The sequence below is a fragment of the Danio rerio genome, chromosome 6, assembly GCF_052040795.2.
Source record: "Danio rerio strain M-AB ecotype USA chromosome 6, GRCz13ab, whole genome shotgun sequence".
NCBI classification, from domain to species: domain Eukaryota; kingdom Metazoa; phylum Chordata; class Actinopteri; order Cypriniformes; family Danionidae; genus Danio; species Danio rerio.
This window is the reverse complement of record NC_141026.1, coordinates 14498725-14520241: the sequence shown is the minus strand read 5'-3', so window position 1 is coordinate 14520241 and position 21517 is coordinate 14498725. Positions and strand designations below refer to the sequence as shown.

Below are 21517 nucleotides of genomic sequence, written 5' to 3'. Positions count from 1 at the left end.
CCAATTTCTACTGTGGTCTTCTGCTGCTGTAGCTTATCCGCCTCATAGTTCGACATGTTGTGCTTTCAGGGATTCTCTTCTGCATACCTCTGTTGAGTTACTGTTGCCTTTCTATCAGCTGGAACCAGTCTGGCCATTCTCCTCTGACCTCTGGCATTAACAAGGCATTTGTGCCCACAGAACTGTTGGTCACGGGATGTTTTCTTGTTGTCAGACCATTCTCTGTAAACCATAGAGATGGTTGTGTGTGAAAATCCCAGTAGATCAGAAGTTTCTGAAATACTAGGACCAACCTGTCTGTCACCAACAATCATGCCACGTTTAAAGTCACTTAAATCACCTTCCTATCCCCATTCTGATGTTCAGTTTGAACTGCAGCAGATTATATTGACCATGTCTACATGCCTAGATGCACTGAGTTGCTGCCATATGATTGGCTAATTAGATGTTTAACGTGCAGTTGGACAGGGGTACCATCCTCCATTTAAATCACTTATTTTAAAGAGCACATTTTGATAGAGCACATTGTAAATGTGAATGGGATAAAATTCAGGAGCTGTGCTTCAGCTCTGTGCTGAGATGTCTGCAGGTGCATTACTGTATCAGACAACCTCAAAATCTAACTTCCTGCTGCAGTGTCAGAGCATAACAAGGGCTTTATGTCAAAACGATGATGTGTTAACCTCACAGGTACTGTATTAAATGTGTTTCTGTACTGCTACACTACCTGCTGAAATAACAGGAAACCACAACTGCTACAAAGAAGGCTAATAAGGATGATTCAAGAGTTAGCACCTATTGATAGTGACTTCATAGCCTTAAAACAATGAAACAAATCTGTCAACCATTCGATTTTTCCGGTTGCAATATGAACAAATCAATCCAAATAAATTCAAATGGGACATGGGACAACAAAACCAGTCATTTTTTCATAATTGTGATTAATACATGATCTGAAAACCCAATAAATATTAATCAAATTACTTTAAGTTTTGATTTAAGATTTAAATGTACAAAATGTCTTCATGGAAGATGATCTTTACTTAAAAATTCTGAAAAATCAGTTATTTTGACTCATCATTTGACTTATTTTGGCTATTGCTACAAATACACCCGTGCTCATTTTGAGGTCCAGGGTCACACAAAAGAACAGTGATTGGTTGACAATTTGACTTTTACCTTAAATTGTAATTAGATGGCCAATATCTGTAACACTTTACAAAATAGATGCATTCGCATGGCTTAATGTATGTTTAAATCATGAGTTAACGTATGAAAAAAATATGAAAAACAAAACCACTGAATATTGATTAATGAATCAGCAAATTATAGCCTAAGTAACATATTAATAATCATTAAATAATCTTTAAAATGCTGTTAGCTAAAAGTGTAAATATGAACAGTACTATATGTATATATTAAGGGTTGCACTTTATTTTACAGTACTTAACGTGTACATAAAAACTGCACTTGATAAAAGTTCTTAGGTTAAGAATTAGTCAAATAATGTGCTACCGTAGTGTAAATTAATGCATTATTTATCAAAACAGGTCAAAATTTAGGGTTAAACTTTATTTTATGGTGACAGTTACAGTGTAATTATTCACTTAATTACTACGTAATAATAATTATATTAATTATGTAGTTAAAATGTGGGTTAGTTACATGTAGTTATGCATAATTCATTGTAATTACTATGGTAAGCACATGGAATATGTGAAACTTTATATGTCATCTTAAATTAAAGTGTTACTAAAGTTAGTTAATCAGTTAATAATCTGGTTACACTTTATTTTAATCGGTCATTTGTACAGTAACAAGTAACTGTTCGTTAAACTTCTCAGAGATATAAACTATGTTCTGTACTTATTGTAAGTTAGGGTTAAAATGCAGGTTAGGTTTAGAGTTAGTTGCATGTAACTGTGCATAATTAATTGTAATTACTAAAGTACATCTGCAAAAAATGCTTTTCTAACTTAGATTTTTTATTTTTATTTTGGTTGTAGTCTAAATCTCTACAAATTCTGAAATCAAGAAGCATTTTCTAAACAAGCAAAACACACTGTCTTGTTTTTAAAAATGAAGTGAGTTTTTCCTTAAAACAAGCAAATTAATTTGCCAATGGTGTAAGAAAAATAATCACATGTCAAAAGGAAAAACAAGATTATTTTGCTTTTCCCAATGGCAGATTATTTTGCTTGTTTTAAAAAAAACTGACTTAAAATTTTGTATATTATTTCTGAAAACAAGAGGATGAGTTAGAAAATGCTTCCTGATTTTTAATTTTTAGATATTTGGTCTAGAAACAAGACAAAAATTTTTTAATTTAATTATAACAAAAGTATTTTTTGCAGTGTTATAATAATCTGCAAAATAATTATGCAGTTATGACTTTACTTGTTGTGACATGAATATATTGTAAATTCTTACCCAGAATGATTTTTTCTCATTGTTCCTCTGATAATATTTTACAAACAGGAATATTCACTTTTAGATAACGGTTTCTGAGGGTTTTTCTAAAGGTGGTCTAATTTGAAATGCTAGAGATCTGAAGAGTTGATCATGACTGTAGCTCTCCAAAGCGCACATGGGAAATTACTTTCCTAAGGGTGAGTTATGATGTCAATCACTGACAAAGAGACTGTCAGCAATATGCTCAAAACTGCAGCAATTTGAATGCACATTACTATATGCTAAAAAAAGACCGATGGGAATTCTGGTAATTCTCAGGTTATGAGGGCACTGAGAAAATGTGTACACACTTGGCAAACAAATCAGTGAGCAGGATAATATAGTTAATCACCTGCCCAAGCCTTCACTGCATGATGAATGCCATAAAATAATTATATTTCAAATCTCTGCATTAGAAACCAATAGTAAAAAGAGAGGAGTTACACAAAGAGGGTTTGAACAACAGCGAGAGCTGATATCCTTGAAAAGAGAAGTCTAAATCCTGGAAGATCTCTCTTATCTATTCCTGTTTAGACTGATAGCTCTAAGAGGAAATTACTTACTGAAAAAACAACAACAACAGCAAAAACAGGGAGTTACACTATAGTGACAGGCAAAGGAAACGTCAACGTAAGGAAGGGAACTTTCTTTGGAGAGTTGAATGCGTCTCCTCAAGGCTGATTGGGCTAATGCAGGAATCATGTCGCTTGTCCCTCTCCTGAATTTTTCATCCATTCACTGGCCAAAATAACTCAGCATCAAATGGGACAGGCTATGATGTAAGAGAGAGGAGAGAAAAAAAGAGATCTCGAACTGAGCAGTTCGACTGTCTGTTGCCCCAGCATGGAGGTTAGACACAGATGGATGGGGCTTAATTTCCTTTTTCCACACACATTATTTAGCTGTTATCTGTCTCTAATAAAGGAAACGGCTGAGGGAGGCATTGTACAACACTTTGCCCACAGTCACCAAACAAAAAGAGCCCCTAACAATCATATCTTTCTTGCGCCTGGAAGCCAATCATAGCCTGCGCTACTCACCACGCTGAAGTCTTCGCTTGAGCAGTTCTGCCCGCTGAAGTTGCAGCTCTTCAGCATGTCTTCCAGCTGGTGGCCAGTCCTCTGGAAAATGTCTAGCATGTTTGGGGGTGGGTACTGGAGCTCGCTTGGCCGGTGTCCTTTACGGCTCTTGGGCGGAAGGCCGGTGAGGTTAGCCAAGTGGTAGATGTCTGCATCTGTGAGGGCAGAGAAGCGGAATCTGTTGACGTTACAGAGCGTGATGGCCGGAAAGGTGAGCTCTCGGCGGGTTTCTTCCCTTAGAGCTGCGAGGTGGGGACGCTCCAGATAAGTCGCCGCACTCCATGTCGCCTGGTACAGGAAGAGACCAAGCGAGACCAGCAGTGCCAGTCCCCAAAGAGTCTGTCTGAAACCCAAGCGCTCCGAGGTCCCTAGTGCCCGAGCCAAACCGTGAAGCGAAGAGGAGCTTGCAAAGGATGCCAGGTCAGCCATGCCTTCTTTTTGCCGCCGAAGGCCTTCATCTAGCATGCCGGTTCCTCCTCCTTCTGTCGAGGCCCCCTTGGCTTCTTCGCCCTCAGCGAACTTGATTTTACAAACAAATTCGATGGGCATGTGGTTGGCCAGGGCTCCGTGTGAAGAGCCCTTTGCAAATGTATTCTGATCCTTCCTTCGGCTGAGATTTTCCTCCTTTCCTAAATCTTCTTTCTCAAATCTTGTTAATCATTTACAAATATTGCTCAACTTTTTCTGCTCTCTCCATCTACTCCCAGTGAGTCTCTCCTACCTTTAGACTTTTTTCCTTAGATTCTCATCTCTCTCTTCTTCTCATCCATCCATTGTTTTCTCCTTGGTTTGTTGCCGCCGTTTTAGGAGCGCAGATGGAGGTGCTTCATTCGCTGTGTCAGTGCCCTAGGATGTGCCACAGCCACAGTAGACTCCGGAGAGAGTAGCGGCATGAGCTGGAGACTCTGAGACACACACACACACACACATACACACACACATGAGAGTTCCTCTGCTCTCCTCAGCTGCTCGCTGACGGCTGACGTCGCTGCTGCCCGTACACTCAGAGAAAGAGAGCGAGGGAGCAATGGAGAGAGAGAGAGCTGATATGAAAGACAGGGAGTATGAATGCTGCCCTCTCTACATGCCCTACAAGAAAGAGGAGGGGAACAGAGAGAGGTGGAAGGAGAGATATTTAATATTACATGAGCGGAGAAGGCTGGGGTTATTTCCTCTTCAGTGGAGAAGAGGCGTCCCAACCCACACCAGAGCTTTTATTTCTCTTACAGCAGCAGGTTGTAACATCCACTTAAAGCAGTCACTCACTGTCTCCATCACCAACACTCTCTTTGCTTCATCTTTAGCTTTCCTTTTATTCAGGAGGTGTGAATGTGGCCACTGTATGTTGTAGGCAAAGTGGGGTAGGGGAGTCCAAGAGACAATGCCTTGCATATGGAATGTCCTTCATGGTTTAAAGTCACCACAGTCTTGACATGGGTTGTGAAAAAATCTTTAGAAATAAATGTGATTTGACGTCATTCCTGCTTTCTGTGTTCAGAAGAGTATACTGTGCTTCAGTAGATCATCATCAATATCATACATTTGATTATTTGATTATCAATAGAAGAATTACACGCACTACCTGACAAAAGTTTTGTCATCGACCCCAGTTGTAAGAACAACAAATAATAACTTGACTTCCGGTTAATCATTTGGAAAAGTGGCAGAAGGTAGATTTGTTAGATGAATTATCTGTTGAACTGCATCCCAAATACTGCAGAAGACCTATTGGCAACCGAATGGACTTAAGATTCTCACAAAAATTTGTCAAGTTTGGTGAAGGAAATGTCATGGTTTGGGGTTACATTCAATATGGGGGCATGCGAGAGATCTGCAGACTGGATGGCAACATTAACAGCCTGAGGTATTAGGACATTTGTGCTCCAGGATTGGAAAGCCTAGTCACCAGACATGAACATTATTGAGCATAACTAGGGTAAGATGAAGTAGGAGGCATTGAAAATGAAATCCAAGAGTTTTGATGAACTCTAAGAGTCCTGCAAGAATGCTTTCCTTGTCATTTCAGATGACTTTAAAATCATCTATTTTCATTGTCATTGCAGAGATGTATAGAAGCAAAGCCAGACCTTACTTACTGTCCTATTTAAATAATTTTAAAAAAAGACATGAAGGCATGATCATATTTTATTTTGCTAAAATAAACATAATCTAGAGATCTTTGCCTTTCATACAAGCCACTTCTGATGCTAAATGATCAACTAGAAGTCAAGTTATTATTTGTTCCTAAAACTTGGATAGGCAACAAGTATTTTGTCAGGTAGTGCACAATTTGCACATACTGTACATGTATGAGATAAACTCTGAAAACTACGAAATATAGAAAGAACCGGATTAAAAATTGCATTCACAAGAGAACATAGTCAGAAGAATATTTACCCAATGATCCTATTAACTGTTTTAGAAATGCATTTTAATCATTCATTTAAAAACTGGCTTCTTACATGTTATTGTTGCACGGTTGAAAAAAAAATACAAAAAACTGAAGGAAAAAATCCTCAAATGCCTTTAAAACATAAATAACTAAAATCACTTCAGCACTCTGTCTGGACTGAGAAAAAAAGATTTTTACTTGAGGAATATTTTATTATATTATAAATACTTAATTTTTGTACTTCATTCACCCAACACAAGGCTCATCGGGGATACATACTCCTGTATACATTTCTCGAAAGTGCAAAATATATCCCAGGAAATATGTTTTTTTATGTATGTATGCTTTTTTAGATCTCAAATTTCTCTCATGAGTGCCATTCGCGCCTGCTCTTCTATCGACTGACTGACAGACCAACCCCCCACCCACCCCTTTCCCTAAACACAACCAGTAGTGTTTTTTAAAAGCCCCAATTGACCTGCCCACCACCTTTCACTAAATACAACCGACAAAGCTGCTTTTCAAAAGCAATCCCTTGCGGTCGCCTGCTTTTCACCATGTTTTTAGATGTTACCACTTTCTCACCTTGTTATTAACTTGTTTATTTAAGCTTTTGCTTTTTGCTTTACCTGTTTCTGGAATCATTCTTCATTGAACTCGTCGTCATTGTAAACTTCTTTTTGCGTCTTAAGTCCGCAAAAAAAAAGTCCTTGTAAAAAAAGGCTTTCATGTGTGGCCTCTTTAAGACCTGTTGAGGATTTAAGATGCGACGCCATTTTAATGCTGCACAGCAAACTTTATTAAAAGTGAGACCATAGATATATACATTAGATGTCGCCTACCCTGTTGTTGTCTATTGGAAGGAATGCGTCAATAGAGCCGCCATTTTGGAACAGGGTAGCGCTCCATTGAAATGAATGCGGGACCAAGATACAGTGGAGGACTGTGGCCATCCAAAGCCAGAGATATACACAGACACATATAGTATATCTATGATCGGGAGTTTTCCTGGATGTCAGTATGCAATTTTTTTTAATTACGAAAATTAAAATTTTACATCACTTTTCTACATTGATGGATCAGTGATCGCATTCCTGACAAAAAGCTTGTGTTTCTGTGTATGGAAATGTACTATCCACCCTCCCTGTTAAATTTGATCTAATCTGTGTCCTGAAACACCTCCTCTCCAGCTTTCACTTCTCATACTGATGGAGGGAGCGACTCGTTTGTGAATGAATCTCCGTTATGAACGACTCGTTCACTAGCTGATAATAATACAAGTTTCTGGCACTGCAGCATCTCGTTGTCATATTTATTTTGCATTGTTTGCTGATTTTATTCAACAAAACTAGCATAAGCCGAGTATTTAGTGGGAGTTGGAGCTACTTTGACTTATGGTGAATGCAGTAAGTGACTGCATTATCATCAATAACGCTACTGTTTAGCACAAAAGTTCAGAACATACAAAAACGTAAAAAACAAAATCTTACCTATGAAATGTTCTGCCTTTGTGCTTTGTTTTCTTTGTTTGCTCGTTACTACACCCGTAGTGCGTGCATCTTATAAAGTGAGTTTTGCTCAGTTATATAATGCTCTATATTAACATTAAGCCGTAATCTTTTGATGTTTGCAGTGAAAGTAATTATTCTATTATAGTGAGCAGTAAAATCTGATGTGATTGTTAACAATACAAGCTCGTTATCTATACAGCAACCATGAGATGTATTAGTATATTGGTTATATTTAAGGTTTATTTTGCCTATAAGGTTGTTTTTCTTTGTATTATAAACTTCTGGCAAGTGTGTGAATAAATATTTTGATAAATGGCTTAGTCAAATGCTAACATGTTAACTCATTGAGCTATAGTGTTTCACTTATGCTCAGTGATCTTGATGATAATGCTTGTTATTGTGCTGACAAATATCATGTTTGACATTTGTACGTTCATTTTTTTGTATTTATCTTTGTCATCATTTATCTATTACATACTACAGTAAAGCCTCGAAAAAAAGAACAGTTGTTGACTGAATTCCTGGGCTCTGATCAGACCCCCGGAGCGAGTGATCCGTTCCATAGCCCTTACAGTCACCATTCACAAAGTTTGAATTCCACATATTATAAATCTAGATCTGTTAAGTTCTTCTAATGATGAATTCTTCTAATTTCCTTTAATATTTGGATAAAAGCACCTTCTAAATGTATAAAGCTAAATGTAAAACTATCATGCTGACTGTGTTTTATCCACATCGGAATTTCTTCGATTGTGTATGCATTTGTGAGTCAGCCCAAATTGCACGCCATAGTATGCTCCACTCTCCCCATTCGTAATGCTGCTGAAGTGTTGTTTGTGTTGTTGTGTTAAAGAGTAACTATGTGAGACTAATGGTGGTGTTAATGAAGACGGAGAACATTGTAACGAGTGTGGGGCGACTCCTGAAGATCAATCTCCCTCTCTGCCGGAAAAGAGACTGACAGTCCATTGATTAGATAGATGTGAGAACAAGTGATTAAGCAGTAGTGCGACCACACACAAAAAAACACATGCTCACACACAAAAAGCTACTGATCAGCTGTACACACTTCGTCCTTTTGGTAGGTTTAAGCAGTTAGTCTAATATATTCTTGCTCACGTTTGAATTTAATTCATGAGAAAACTGACAGGAGTCACATGTAAGCCAAAGAAATTCACAATTGTGCTGCCTGAAAACACCAGTAAGTTAAATGTTCGTATTAATGAACACACAGTCACAGCATAATGAACACAGTGCATAAAGCATGATAAATTAGGCATTGAACAAGCAGTTGATAGTCTAGTTTCTGTAATCTACTAATAGACTGGCACAAAATGGGTTAATACATCATTTTGTATGTTAAATAAGGGCACACATACCAGTAAACGGACAACTGCGAACCACAATAAATTACCTTGAATTAATTATTTAAATATTCGTTCCCACTAAAATTGTGTATCTGAAAAAGAGATTTTTTTGAACACATACAGTATTCTGTAGCCTTAAGGTCCGATTTCATCCCTAATTTCTTTAGTAATTCATTAGTTTTTTTTGGAATGGCAGAAATTGCATTGGTGCAAGCTGTTAGCAAATTATATCATAGACTTACTGTATGATTTCCATATATTTTATTACAATATAAAATATTTTTTTAAATAATCTTGAATGGGCTATTTGAAAAACAAATAATCCCAACCCCTGTCACCCACTTGCCACCTCAGATTACCATTTAATTAAAATGTATTTTAATAATAAAAGTTCTACTTAGAAACTAAATTTGCCAAATTGATTGTGTTCCTAGAGTGAAAAATAAAGCTAAAATGATGTTTTAGTTAAGGAAAGTTAGTTAGGCAATGGCAAATTTTAAGCTCGCTACCCCACCCCACTGCAAAAGTGGTTTTGACGAAAAGATGTTTGCAGCTCTACTAAGGTCATTAGCTTATTTCTTGCTTTTAGAATTGTTTAATGGTTAGTTGATGTTGTAAGGTTGTTAACTTCAACTTGCAGGGTTAAGTAGACGCAATTGCTTTTGGGTGGGGTTGGTGTAGTAATGTGCTGCTCCCCAGATTATCCACTTCTGATGATCTAAGACGGACGGCCCGAACTCAGTCCTGGAGGGCCGTTATCCTGCATAGTTTAGCTTCAACTTGCTTCAACACATCTGCCTGGACGTTTCTAGTATAGAAAGAGCTTGATTAGTTGGTTCAAGTGTGTCTAATTGGGGTTGGAACTATATTCTGCAGGACAACAGCCCTCCAGGACCAAGTTTGGGCACCCCAAATCTAAAACCTCTTCATGAGCTTTTAATTATGAGTCTTCTAATGTGTAGGTCTAAGAGTATTTTAAATTTTATTTCTTTTTTTTTTCACTTGTATGGTGCATAATAGCATAATAGCCTACTGTGGAGGGTGCTGTGGGAGTATGGGGTCAGAGGCGCTTTAAGGGCTGTCTCGTCCCTGTATTAACAGAGACGGAGTCTGGTTCGCTTTGTCGGCAGTAAGTCAGACTTGTTTCCAACGCATGTTATGCTCCTGCAGGGCTGCCCTTTGTCACCAATTCTATTCATAATTTTAATGGACAGATTTTCAAAGCGCAGCCTTGGGCTGGAGGGGGTCCATTTCGGGGACCACAGGATTTCATCTCTGATACTCGCAGACGATGTTGTTCTGTTGGCTCCATCGAACATAGACCTTCAGCATGCACTGAGGTGGATTGCTGCAGAGTGTGACATGGCTGGGATGAGAATCAGCACCTCCAAGCCAGAGGCCATGGTGCTCTACTGGAAAAAGGTATTTTGCCATCTCCAGGTTGGAGGTAAGTCTTTACCCCATGTGGAGGAGTTCAAGTATCTTGGGGTTTTTATTCACGAGTGAGGGAAGGATGGAATGTGTGATGACAGGGGGATTGGTGCAGCGGAAGCAGTAATGTGATCAAAGTATCGGTCCATTGGTTGGTGCAATAGCCTAAAAAAAAGTATCGGTCCATTGTGGTAAGGAAAGAGGCTGAAAAGCAAAGCTCTTGACTTACCTGTCAATCTACATTCCTAGATTTTGTCATGGCCAATAGGACAAGATCTCGGATACAAACGGCCGAAATTACTTTCCTTCACAGGGTGGCAGGGCGCACCCTTATAGACTGGGTGAGAAGCTCTGTCACTTGGGAGGAGCTCATAGTAGAGCCACTGCTCCTCCACATCGAGAGAAGTTAGTTTAGGAGGCTCAGGCATCTGTTTGGAAGGCCTCCAGGACACCTACCTACGGAGTGGAATGTCTGGAGTTCTCTCCTAAGACCAGCGACCCAGCCACGGAAAAGCGGATGAAAACACATAATAGATGTAGTTTATGTTGTTATAACGGCATGATGTTTGTTTGTTTTATGGTGCATTAAAAGTTATGGAATGTACCATGATTTTAGCAGGTAGTATTATATGCAGTGTTATTGCACCCTCTCGGTTATTGAACTTATAATTAAATGCTGTAGTAAACTCTTTTCCACTTTTTTTTAGAACTTCTGATTCATTTGGGGTAAATTGTCCGCTAAGGGGATATAACCAGCAATAATGAATGGCAGTACATGGTCAAACTACTTTCCCAAAAAACAATTGTGTTTATGACAATACGTAAAAATAAAAGTGATATTATAAGAAAATACAAGTTTGCAACATCAAGAAGCATAATAAGCTGTTTTTTTTATCGATACAAGTTAGTGGAAGTGAATGAGACCAGAAGTCCTGAGCCAAAATGGTTACAATTGCTGCGTCCGCTTATACATGAAAAAATAAGGATATCAGATGTCTACTAGCCTGCACAAGCCATCATGGAGAAGCAGATTTGAATTAAACAGCTGATCATGACACACTGAACAATCAAAACACTATACTAAACCTAAACTAATCACACTGTTGTGACAGTGCTCAACAAACAGTTAACAAGCAGTAGCTGAGGAAGAAGAAGGTGTTTGTATTACATGCCAATGCAGAATAATTGATGCATGTTGATTGAATATTATGTAAAAGTCACATATTGACATAATTATTAAATCCACATTTAATAGCATGTTAAAGTGACTGAAATCAGAATGAAAATGATCATATTCCATGTGAGCTGAGCTGCTCATACTGTCATGGGAAATATTCATGAGTGACGTGGGCAAAAAAGGTTTATTGCTGTTAATTTTGCACATGGTCATTTCCTTAACTGTCTAAAAAACTTAATGGCAGCATTCCAGTTTTGACAGACTTTCTAAGAGAGCGAGCCATTCTAAAGTGACAGGCTGTCATCTGTCAACATCAGGTTGCTGACATGAAGGCTAAAAAGGGTGACCCTTTTGGCCATATCAAGAAAACTTGGTCGTTTCAAATCTGTGACCAATACTGCATCCTTACAATGCCACTTACTCATTCAAGTCCCACGAAAGATAAATGCACAAGAGGAAAGAATAATGTGGAGAATTCCAAGGGCCAAATGGTTCAACACTGCAGCTAGAATTGCTCAACAATACAGTGCTCCACAGGGTAGGGACTGGTCAGTATGGTTATCAGCTTTTAAAATAATTTGGACTAAAAGGCCTGCGGTGACCAAAACTCTCATCAGCAGGAAGATTCAAAGGGCTAGAGTAACCTTTGTCGAGTAGCATGTTGTGTGAGCAGAGGAATGGTCCAAATTACACATTAGTGATGAAAGCAATTATATATTTGAAAAGTATACCAGAATAACCCCACATCTCTTGTAGTGTATAGTAATGTGCATTCACATTTCTGCAGTGTTGAGCATATTGCTGACAGCTTATTTGTCAGAGAATGACATCATAGCTTGCTCTTATGAAAGCAATTTCCCATGTGCACTTTGGAGAGCTACAGTCAAGATCAAGAAAACAGTTTACTCTATATATGTCATGTCCGTTTTCAAACTGGAGAAAGACTGAACTCAAAGTTTGTAAAGAAGTTAAAGGTGAAGAATGAAGTGTCATGCTTTTTTTTTTTTTTTTTTTGGGGGGGGGGGGGTGTTTTCTGCAGGAAAAGTTAATAAATATCCCCAAATTTTGTAATTTTTAACAATTTTCATGCAGGACAGTCACATGGGCACCATCACACATACTGTAAACAAGCAGTTCAATGAAGCTGAAACACTGAAATAATGAAATGGAAGTCCAGAGTCCTGACCTACACCTGATTGAAAATCTCTGGAAAAGTCATTGGTGTAAACAAAATTGGCTAAGGGCGCACTCACACTATGCTATCCGAACCGTGCCCCGTCGCGTTTGCTGTTTCATTTGAGAAGTTTGAGTGCTCTGAATTGGGCTCAGGCGTGATTCAGTAGGCCGGCCTTGGGCCGGTTGGAAGAGGTGTTAGAGCGTGGTTCACTTGGGTTTTGCCACAATACGTTTGTAGTGTAAGTACAAAGCATGCCTGAGCCTGTAAGTGAAAACGAGAAGTGACTTTTAAGGCACTGTTCATAAGGACTTCTTAATCATTCTTAATTTTCAATGAACTCAAACTTTGGTAGTTTATCAAAGACGCAAATCCCTCGCTGCCCATCAGCTACACCTTCAGCAAACCTCCTAATACGTGCAGCACAAGGACTTTTATGATAATTTATGAGCGTCAAAAGTGGTAGATCTGTTCAGCAAAATATTGACCTTCATGTCGATAACTTAAGTGTACTCAGGTTCGTTAAATAAAAAAAGAAATGTGAGTGTAGGCTGAGGGGGAGAGGGGAAAAGGGGCAATCAGGCTTCAGCACAGTTCAAGGCAACTTTACCTAATGTAAAGTACACCCTAAGAAACTAGTCACTAAAAAGGGTGTCCTGTACGTCACATTGAGAAAATGTTTTGCATTTTCATTAGGCTATTGTTTATTGTTTTTATGGCATAGTTAAACCAACATTTAACAGTGCTTTATCCTAACCAGTTGTTGACAAGAAAGCACAAAATGGGGCACAAACACAAGGTTAGTAATTCTTAATACTTAGTAAGTGTTACATTTGGTGTGTTAGAAAAGGTTCAACCTATCACACGTGGAACACGCTGGAAGAAAAGTGGATCAAAATCACAGTAGAACAGTATGAGAATGTATTGGGTAAGTTGCTTAATTATTAATTACTATTTATGTACAACATTAAAATTTAATTTAAATTAAATACAAATTTAATTACTTAAAATCCACAAAAACAGCAATACTTTTAATTAATTACATTTGAGTCCAACATGGACCTTTTAGTTCTTATTTAAAAAAATAATACTTATTTTAATTATTTTATAATAATTATTTTAATAACAAACATATCATTCTTTGTTAACAAATGTAATAATCACTCATGCAAAAAAAAGTGATGGCCTGCGGGAGACATTGGTGTGCTGTACTAATATTTGGCTACTGTAACCATAATAAATTTGGGTTGTATTTTTTTTTCACGCTACAGTCAATGCTGTTATTTTATTTTGATGCCCGTGTTGTCCACAAAATAAAGGATTTTTGTTAAAGTAGTTTGTTGAGGCTATTTTATTAAATAATTTTCTACTAGCTTGTTATAGACACAACGAAAATTCCTTTAAATTTTGAATGCCAAAGATTACATTATTTCTCAAAAAATCAAGCACTCATATACTGATTTCTAACTGATCTACATTATGTAGTGCAAAATGATACTAAGCTTAGATGAGTGTTTTTGAACCAGACCCAGCTAGCAAAATTCATGTGTCTCAAATCCGGCCCACTCCAGACACTTACATTCGGCCCACATACTGCATGAAATGATGGCACTTGGGCGGTTCGCTACTGTTTGCCAAATCTGGGCCACAATAAAGCCACAGCGATATCACATATCAGCCAGAATTAAATTAAATGCCCCAGAAATTATCCTATTGTGGGCCACAGTTTGCTTTTATTCTGGCCCAGATCCGGCCCACACCAGAAACTTATCTCTTGACCACAGTCTGCTCCTGTTTGTCAGATCTGGGCCACAAATAAGCCAAAGCAGTACCACATAATAGCCAGAATTCAACCAAATGCATCAGAACTGACCCTACAGTATCTCTGAGCCGCTTTAGGCTGACAGCCACATTAGCCAGAGCTAACTGTGCCAAATTTTTGCCAAAAGTGGACCACGTTTGTTTTAGGATAACTGGGCCACATTTGCCACATCTTATCTGGGTCACTATAGGGTCAAATCCAAATTAACCAGAGCTTATTGAGTTGAATATTTGCCAAAAGTGGCCTACATATGTTTTAAGATAACTGGGCCAAATTTGCCATGTCTTCTCTGGGCCACTATAGGCTCAAATCCACATGAGCCATAGCTTACTGTGCCGAATATTTGCCAAAAGTGGCCCACATATGTTTTAAGACAACTGGGCCACATTTTCCATATCTTTTCTGGGCCACATTAGGCTCACAGCAGCAACAACCAGAGCTTACTGTGCCAAATATTTGCCAAAAGTGGCACACGTATGTCTTAAGATAACTGGGCCACATTTGCACTTGAGCCACTTTATGTTTAGACCCAGATTACTCTTAAATGACTATGACATATTTTTACCAACAGTGGCCCACATCTGTCCTCCATCATTTGGTCTAAATTTTTCATTTTCCACATGGGCCCAATTAGGCTCACAACCTGATTACATTTTGCCAAATCTTCGCCTTAAATGGCCCATATATGAATTTTAATCTTTAGCTCCCCTTTGCCATTGTATTGGTGGGCCATTTCAGGCTCACATTCATTTTGCTTAGGCCAAAGGAATATCTCCAGTGCCGTATAACTGCCTAAAGTGGCCCACATGCGTTTGCTATCTGGGGATTGACTCATCTTCTGTTACCTGAATACTGTGAAAATACACACAAGTCTTATCTGCATTTCTGTGATAAATCAAATCTGCCTGCCTGAATTTTAGTCCAAAAAAAAAAAACTTCATCCATCTCCACAGAGAAAGCATTATAAAATCAGAGGATGTCGGGGTCTGCTTTCTGATTACTGGCCTTTCAAAAGGAGGTCTGCGTTTTGAATAGAATTGTTCCTGTGAATCATAAAGTAATTTAGTCTAACAGTATTTGATTCAAAGAAAAACACTGGGGAGGGCTTCTGAGGTGAGTTTTTAAGAACATTTTGACCTTGTCCGACTGTTGATTCATTTGAACATAAAACTACTTTTGTCAACTTTTTCTTTGACAAAAGGTCGAGCAGTTGTCAGTCCACTCAGGGCTACAACACAAGACGTTGCCAAGCTTCAGTAGTGACAGACCTGAAAAGAGAAAGTCCATCTCATATTGATGAGCACATCTGAGAGCAAAAGAGAAGCGGTCCGTCATTTATTCTTACTGTGAGGGGAATGTTACGTGTTACACTGCGGCATTGAAACACATGTACCAAAGTCTTGACACACCAGGCGAATCTTTGAGTCTCACCAAACGTCTCATGAATTATTAATCTCGCCCCAGGTATCAACGCTGACAGTGATCCACGCCTCCTCCCCCAACAAACGCAATCATACACACTCGGCTTGAGAAAGATTTAAGGCGAAAGTAAGTGCTGCTTCACTTCTCCGTCGAGTTGCTCTGATAGCGGCCCGCTTCTGACTCCTTTCCACGCATCAGCCACTCTAAGCCACTCCGAGTGACAGAGGAGAAGTTTTAAATGCCTCTCACACATGATTTACTCTGCGATGAATCTCCCTGAACTGCTGTTCTCAAGTATATTTGGTAAACATGGAGTGAGGACATCACTTTTGCAGTGTGGTCTGGTCTTTGTCCTTGTACTTACAATGTGGCCACTTTTGCATGCAAATGATTTGCATTGAAATAGTCTAAATAAATTTTAGCATACAGTTAAAGCCCACTGTTATGTTTGGTTAAAGGGATAGATCAAACCCAAATTGAAAATTCCTCATCATTTATTCTCTCTTGTGTTGGTTTAAAACCTGTATATGCTCTATTTTAACAATCTAAGTGGGGAGGGGGTTTGACCGATATATACCAACTGACCGATTACCACCGTATGGACGGCTTTCCCACTGTTATGCTGGGTTCACACCAGAGGAGTAATGCGCAAATTAATCTCACTCTTTGTGCTTGAACACTTTGAATTTACTCACACCCAGTTCTGTGAGTTCATCACCTCCTCCAGAAACTATAACTGTATGATGGAGGCTTTCAGCGGGGCTTCTGACTGAGCCGAGCTGTTGATCGGTGTCGGCAAGAGGATTTACCTCCAACAACAAGCACTACATCATAATTACGCCCCAACAAGTGAAAGCTCCTTATTGGTTAACGTGGCGTGAATGTCCGCTAAAGTTTTCTGATTTTCCTACTCTTGCGATTCGCATCAATCACGCAAAATGCTCAACTCACACTGCTTCATCCTGACAAATCGCATTATGTGCACTAGGGGTGTCAAAATTAATTGTTTTTTCGGTGCACCACAATGCAGATGCGGATAATTTGGTATCGGTTTAGTAATAATCATAACCGGTTATTATGTACTGACGTCATCTATGTCCTATGCGCTCTGTCGCGAGGGAGGTGAGCGCTGGTATTTACAACACTCAGGAGCCAACTCAGGGCCGGCCCGTGGCATAGGCAGTTAAGGCAAATGCTAAAGGCACTGTACATCCAGGGGGGCGCCCTTTATGTAGATTATAATAATAATTTACATTTTTTCTCTTTTAAGGATTTAAAGCATTTAATATTTAAATATATAACTTTACTGCTGTGCATCCCAGTGTGTGACTGACTTACTGTCTGAATTACTGACTGACAGATCGACTGACCCACCCTCCTCCTTCCCTAAACCCAACCAATAGTTTTTTCAAAAGCATCTAAACCCAACAGACAGTTTTAAAAAGCAATGCAGAAAAAGAAAAGCCCTCACCTGATTTTTACCACGTTTTCAGATTTTATCACATTATCATTCATTCATTCATTCATTCATTCATTCATTTTATTTTCGGCTTAGTCCATTTATTAATCTGGGGTCGCCATAGCGGAATGAACCGCTAACTTATCCAGCACGTTTTTACACAGCGGATGCCCTTCCAGCCGCAACCCATCTCTGGAAAACATCCACACACACACACACACACACACACACACACACACTCATTCACAGTCATACACTACGGACAATTTAGCCAAACCTGTACGACATGTCTTTGGACTGTGGGGGAAACCAGAGCTACCGGAGGAAACCCACTCGAACGCAGGGAGAACATGCAAACTCCTCTTTCTGGACCATTCTTCGCTGGACTCAAACCCCGTCCTCGTGGTCAACTTCTCTCTGCACCTCAAGTCCACAGACGTTCATGACGAGCTACTGGACAAACTGGTAACTGCAGTAAAGCCATCTAAATGAAGGTACCCGGTCAGCTGATTAGCATAAAAAGGATCGACGTCATACCGCCCCGTAGCATTCGTTTTAAAGATGAAATGCAGTCATACGTACTTCTCCAAAAATGTATGTAGAAGGATGTTTTCAGAATGAGCCTATGATCAATATTTTCCAAATATCTCATTTTGTGTTTAACAGAAGAAAGCTCAAACTCAAAAAACTCTTAAAACTTTTTTTTAAGGTGAGCAAATTTACTTCTTTTGGGTAAACTATTTCTTTAATTTTATGACAACACTTAGTGTATCATATGTGGAACTCTTGCAAGTGTTTATTACATTACAGTTGAAGTTGGAATTATTAGCCCCCCTGAATTATTAGACCCCCTGCTTATTTTTTCCCCAATTTCTGTTTAACAGAGAGCAGATTTTTCAACACATTTTTAAACATAATAGTTTTAATAACTCATTTCTAATAACTGATTTATTTTATCTTTGCATTGATGACAGTAGATAATATTTTACTAGATATTTTTCAAGACTTCTATACAGCTTAAAGTGACATTTAAAGACTTAACTAGGTTAATTAGCTTAACTAGGCAGGTTAGTGTAATTAGGCAAGTTATTGTATAATGATGGTTTGTTCTGTAGACTATCAAAAAAAAAAAAATAGCTTAAAGGGGCTAATAATTTTGTCCTTAAAATGGTGTTTAAAAATTAATAACTGCTTTTATCCTAGTCAAAATAAAGCAAATAAGACTTTTTCCAGAAGAAAAAAAATATTATCAGACATGCTGTGAAAATTTCCTTGCTCTGTTAAACATCATTTGTGAAATATTTAAAAAAGAAAAGGGGGGGCTAATAATTCTGACTTCAACTGTATACTTGTACAGATAGCAAGAAAATGAAAATAAATTCTGCTGTCAATGTCATGTTTGTTGAGCACAGGAAAACAATGATCTCGCTCTTGCATTTCAATCTTTGGAATGCTGTCATCAAATCTAACACAGCACAAATACAATGCAAATAAGTGATTAATTCAACAGTGTGGCATTGTTTATAATGGAAATTTTGTGTAAATTCAGCATGAGAATGAAAGTGAGCTTCAGTTGTATGATTGACTGTTGCATGTCAAAAACCTAGAAATATAGAAAACAATCATTTGGATTCAATAGAAGTTTACCAAAGAAGTTAAGTTCTGAAATGTACTGTAGGTCTATCTGTTATTGTTCAATGATTTTACTACTTCATTAGCCAATCACATGGTAGTAATTAAATAGATTCAGGGATGCAGACATAGTCAAAACACAAACAAAAATGAAAATTGTGCTACTTACTATTTACTCTCCTTCAAGGGGTTCTAAATCTTGAGAGTTTCTTAATTCTGTTAAACACAAAAGAAGATATTTTAAAGAAAGCTGAAAATCATTTCCTTTGGGATTTTTTTTATATTATTATTATTTTGTGTTTAACACAAGAAAGTCAAACAGGCTTGGAACAAGTCAAGGGTGAGTAAATAATGACAGAGTTTTAGCTTTTTTATAATCTATTCCTTTAAGTGCCTTTGAATGTGGCTTGGTTGTTGTTGTCAGACTGGCTGGGCTCTAAAACTGCTGACGTACTGGGATTTTTAACTCTCTCTACAAGTTGAGCATCATTGAAACACCGATATTGTTGCTATCATTTCAATCCCTTTACGGACACAGTGTACACATCTTGTAATGGCTACCTCCAAAAGAATAATAACTTTTTCAGTCAAAGCCTCTCAAAATAGTTTCTTTAACATGAAAATGAGTTCACTACTCACATCGCAGTCATCAGTTATCAAATAGAACACCTCGATGTGGTGTAACTAACAAATCTGAAGCAACTCTGTGACAGTATCATGTCAAAAAAGAGCAAAATCCTAGAGAAATGTTTCCAGCACCTTGTTGAATTTATGTTGAAAGTTCTAAAGGCAATAAAAAGTGTCCAACCCAAAACTAGCAAGGTGAACCTATTAACATGGCCAGTGAGTGTGTATTAAAAAAAGGGGGAAAAATGGATTTCTCAGTTGATGACCTCTTCAAAAGTCTGTATTCATTTCGTACATTCTTACTTTCCCTGCAATTTTCTTCTTGAAATAATGGAGATGCTCTTGTCATTTATTATGCTGCACTTTAGTAATTGTGGACTGCAATTTAACTAGCTCATTAATTCTCATTCATGTCTTTAACAATAAGCAAGAGTGTGATGAATTGCAAAATGTAGGTTATGAAACTCGTTCATTGAACAGCTTGACTTTTCTCAGTAGTCTGTATCTATCACCTACATGTAAGTGTGAGATGTTTGTATATGTATATATATAATGTTCAGTTTACTTTATTAACACAAGTGATGGTAATCTAATTTAAAAAATAATATTATTAAAATTTTAATTTAATAGATTTGTGCTGGGACTATTAATAATATTTTGGCATTAAGTAAAACTGTGCAGGCATTTTTAAACTCAAAGCATGCTTTCCTTGAAAAAATAATATGTTTAACCTATAATTTCTTTCATGATACCTTTAAATCATAGGGCATATGTCAATGACAATGAAAAGCTGAATGTTACCCTTTAATATAGTCTCAGTAGTGATGCACTGAAATAAAATTCCTTGCCAAAATGAACATTCTGAGCACACTTTTTCTCTGCACTCACTTTATTATGCACACCTTGCTAGAGCTGGGTTGGACCCCCTTTTGCCTTCAGAACTGCCTTAATTATTGATGGCACAATTTCAACAAGGTTTTGGAAACATTCCTTAGAGATTTTAGTGCTTATTGGCATGATAGCATCACAAAGTTGTTTTGTTGGCTGCACATGATGAAAATCTCCCTTTCCACCATATTCCAAAGATGCTCTGCTGGTCTGAGATCTGTTGAATGCAGAGTGTAGTGTGAGTAATGAGATCATTATGATGTTTAAGTAACCAGAATGTAAGCATTTTGAGCTTTATGACTTGGCCCGTTATTCTGCTGGAAGTAACCATCTCAAGGTGGGTTCACTCACCCATAAAGGACAGGGTACCACCCATTAGCCCAATGATGGAATCCAATAGCATGGGTGAAGGTTAAATATGTGTTAGATATTTCTTGGTTTCACTAAATTTTGATGGTCCCTTTTATGGGGGCCCAGTAGTGCACAATGCAACAAAATTTAAAAAAGCAAACACTGCCTCATAACACAAATACATGAGCTTATTTGGGTTGTGTGTCACAACACAGTGGCATTAACCCAGGGACGGAGTGGGACTCCTTTTCAGCCCTGGAGTTTCAAGCTTTAGACCGGCCCATCTCAGTTCACAACTAACTATATTAAAATTACATCATTTCCAATTTAGTTTCTAATGACACCACCACGTCTTTTTCAAGGAAACAGCTGCTTTAGAACTTCAAATGTTTTCATAAATATGAGAACATTAAAGGGTGGCTAAATCTCCAACACTATTCTTTAAACACAATGCCCTTTCCTGCAATATCTGAAAGTATATTCTGTGCAAAATTCTTTTTAGATATCCAGTCCTTTGTACCAGTGGTCACACAAAAAATAAAAATAAAATAAAATATGTACACCCACAAAAGTAACCCAAACAGTATTACATGTCTTAACACTAATAAAAAAATAAAAATAGAAATTGCTCAGATGAGGTTCGAAATCAGGTCAGTGGCATCATAACGCAACATGCTAACCACTGGACCACAATGGTGCTGCTATGCTGGTGCGTTGGGATTAAAAAATAAGTA

General features: G+C 38.0%; 1 protein-coding gene across 2 annotated transcripts in view; it reads right to left on the bottom strand.

The window, feature by feature from the left end:
* The window catches only part of asic4b (acid sensing ion channel subunit family member 4b), a 90313-nt gene extending 82394 nt beyond the window's left edge, over positions 1-7919 (bottom strand). The window contains exon 1 of one of the 2 annotated variants that reach the window (XR_015492655.1): positions 3492-7919. Coding sequence is in view for 1 of the 2 variants with exons in the window: in NM_214786.1 (NP_999951.1) it covers positions 3492-4079 (588 nt within the window). In the remaining variant the exon portion in view is untranslated. 2 annotated transcript variants of the gene reach the window in all.
* Positions 7920-21517: the final 13598 nt, after the last annotated feature.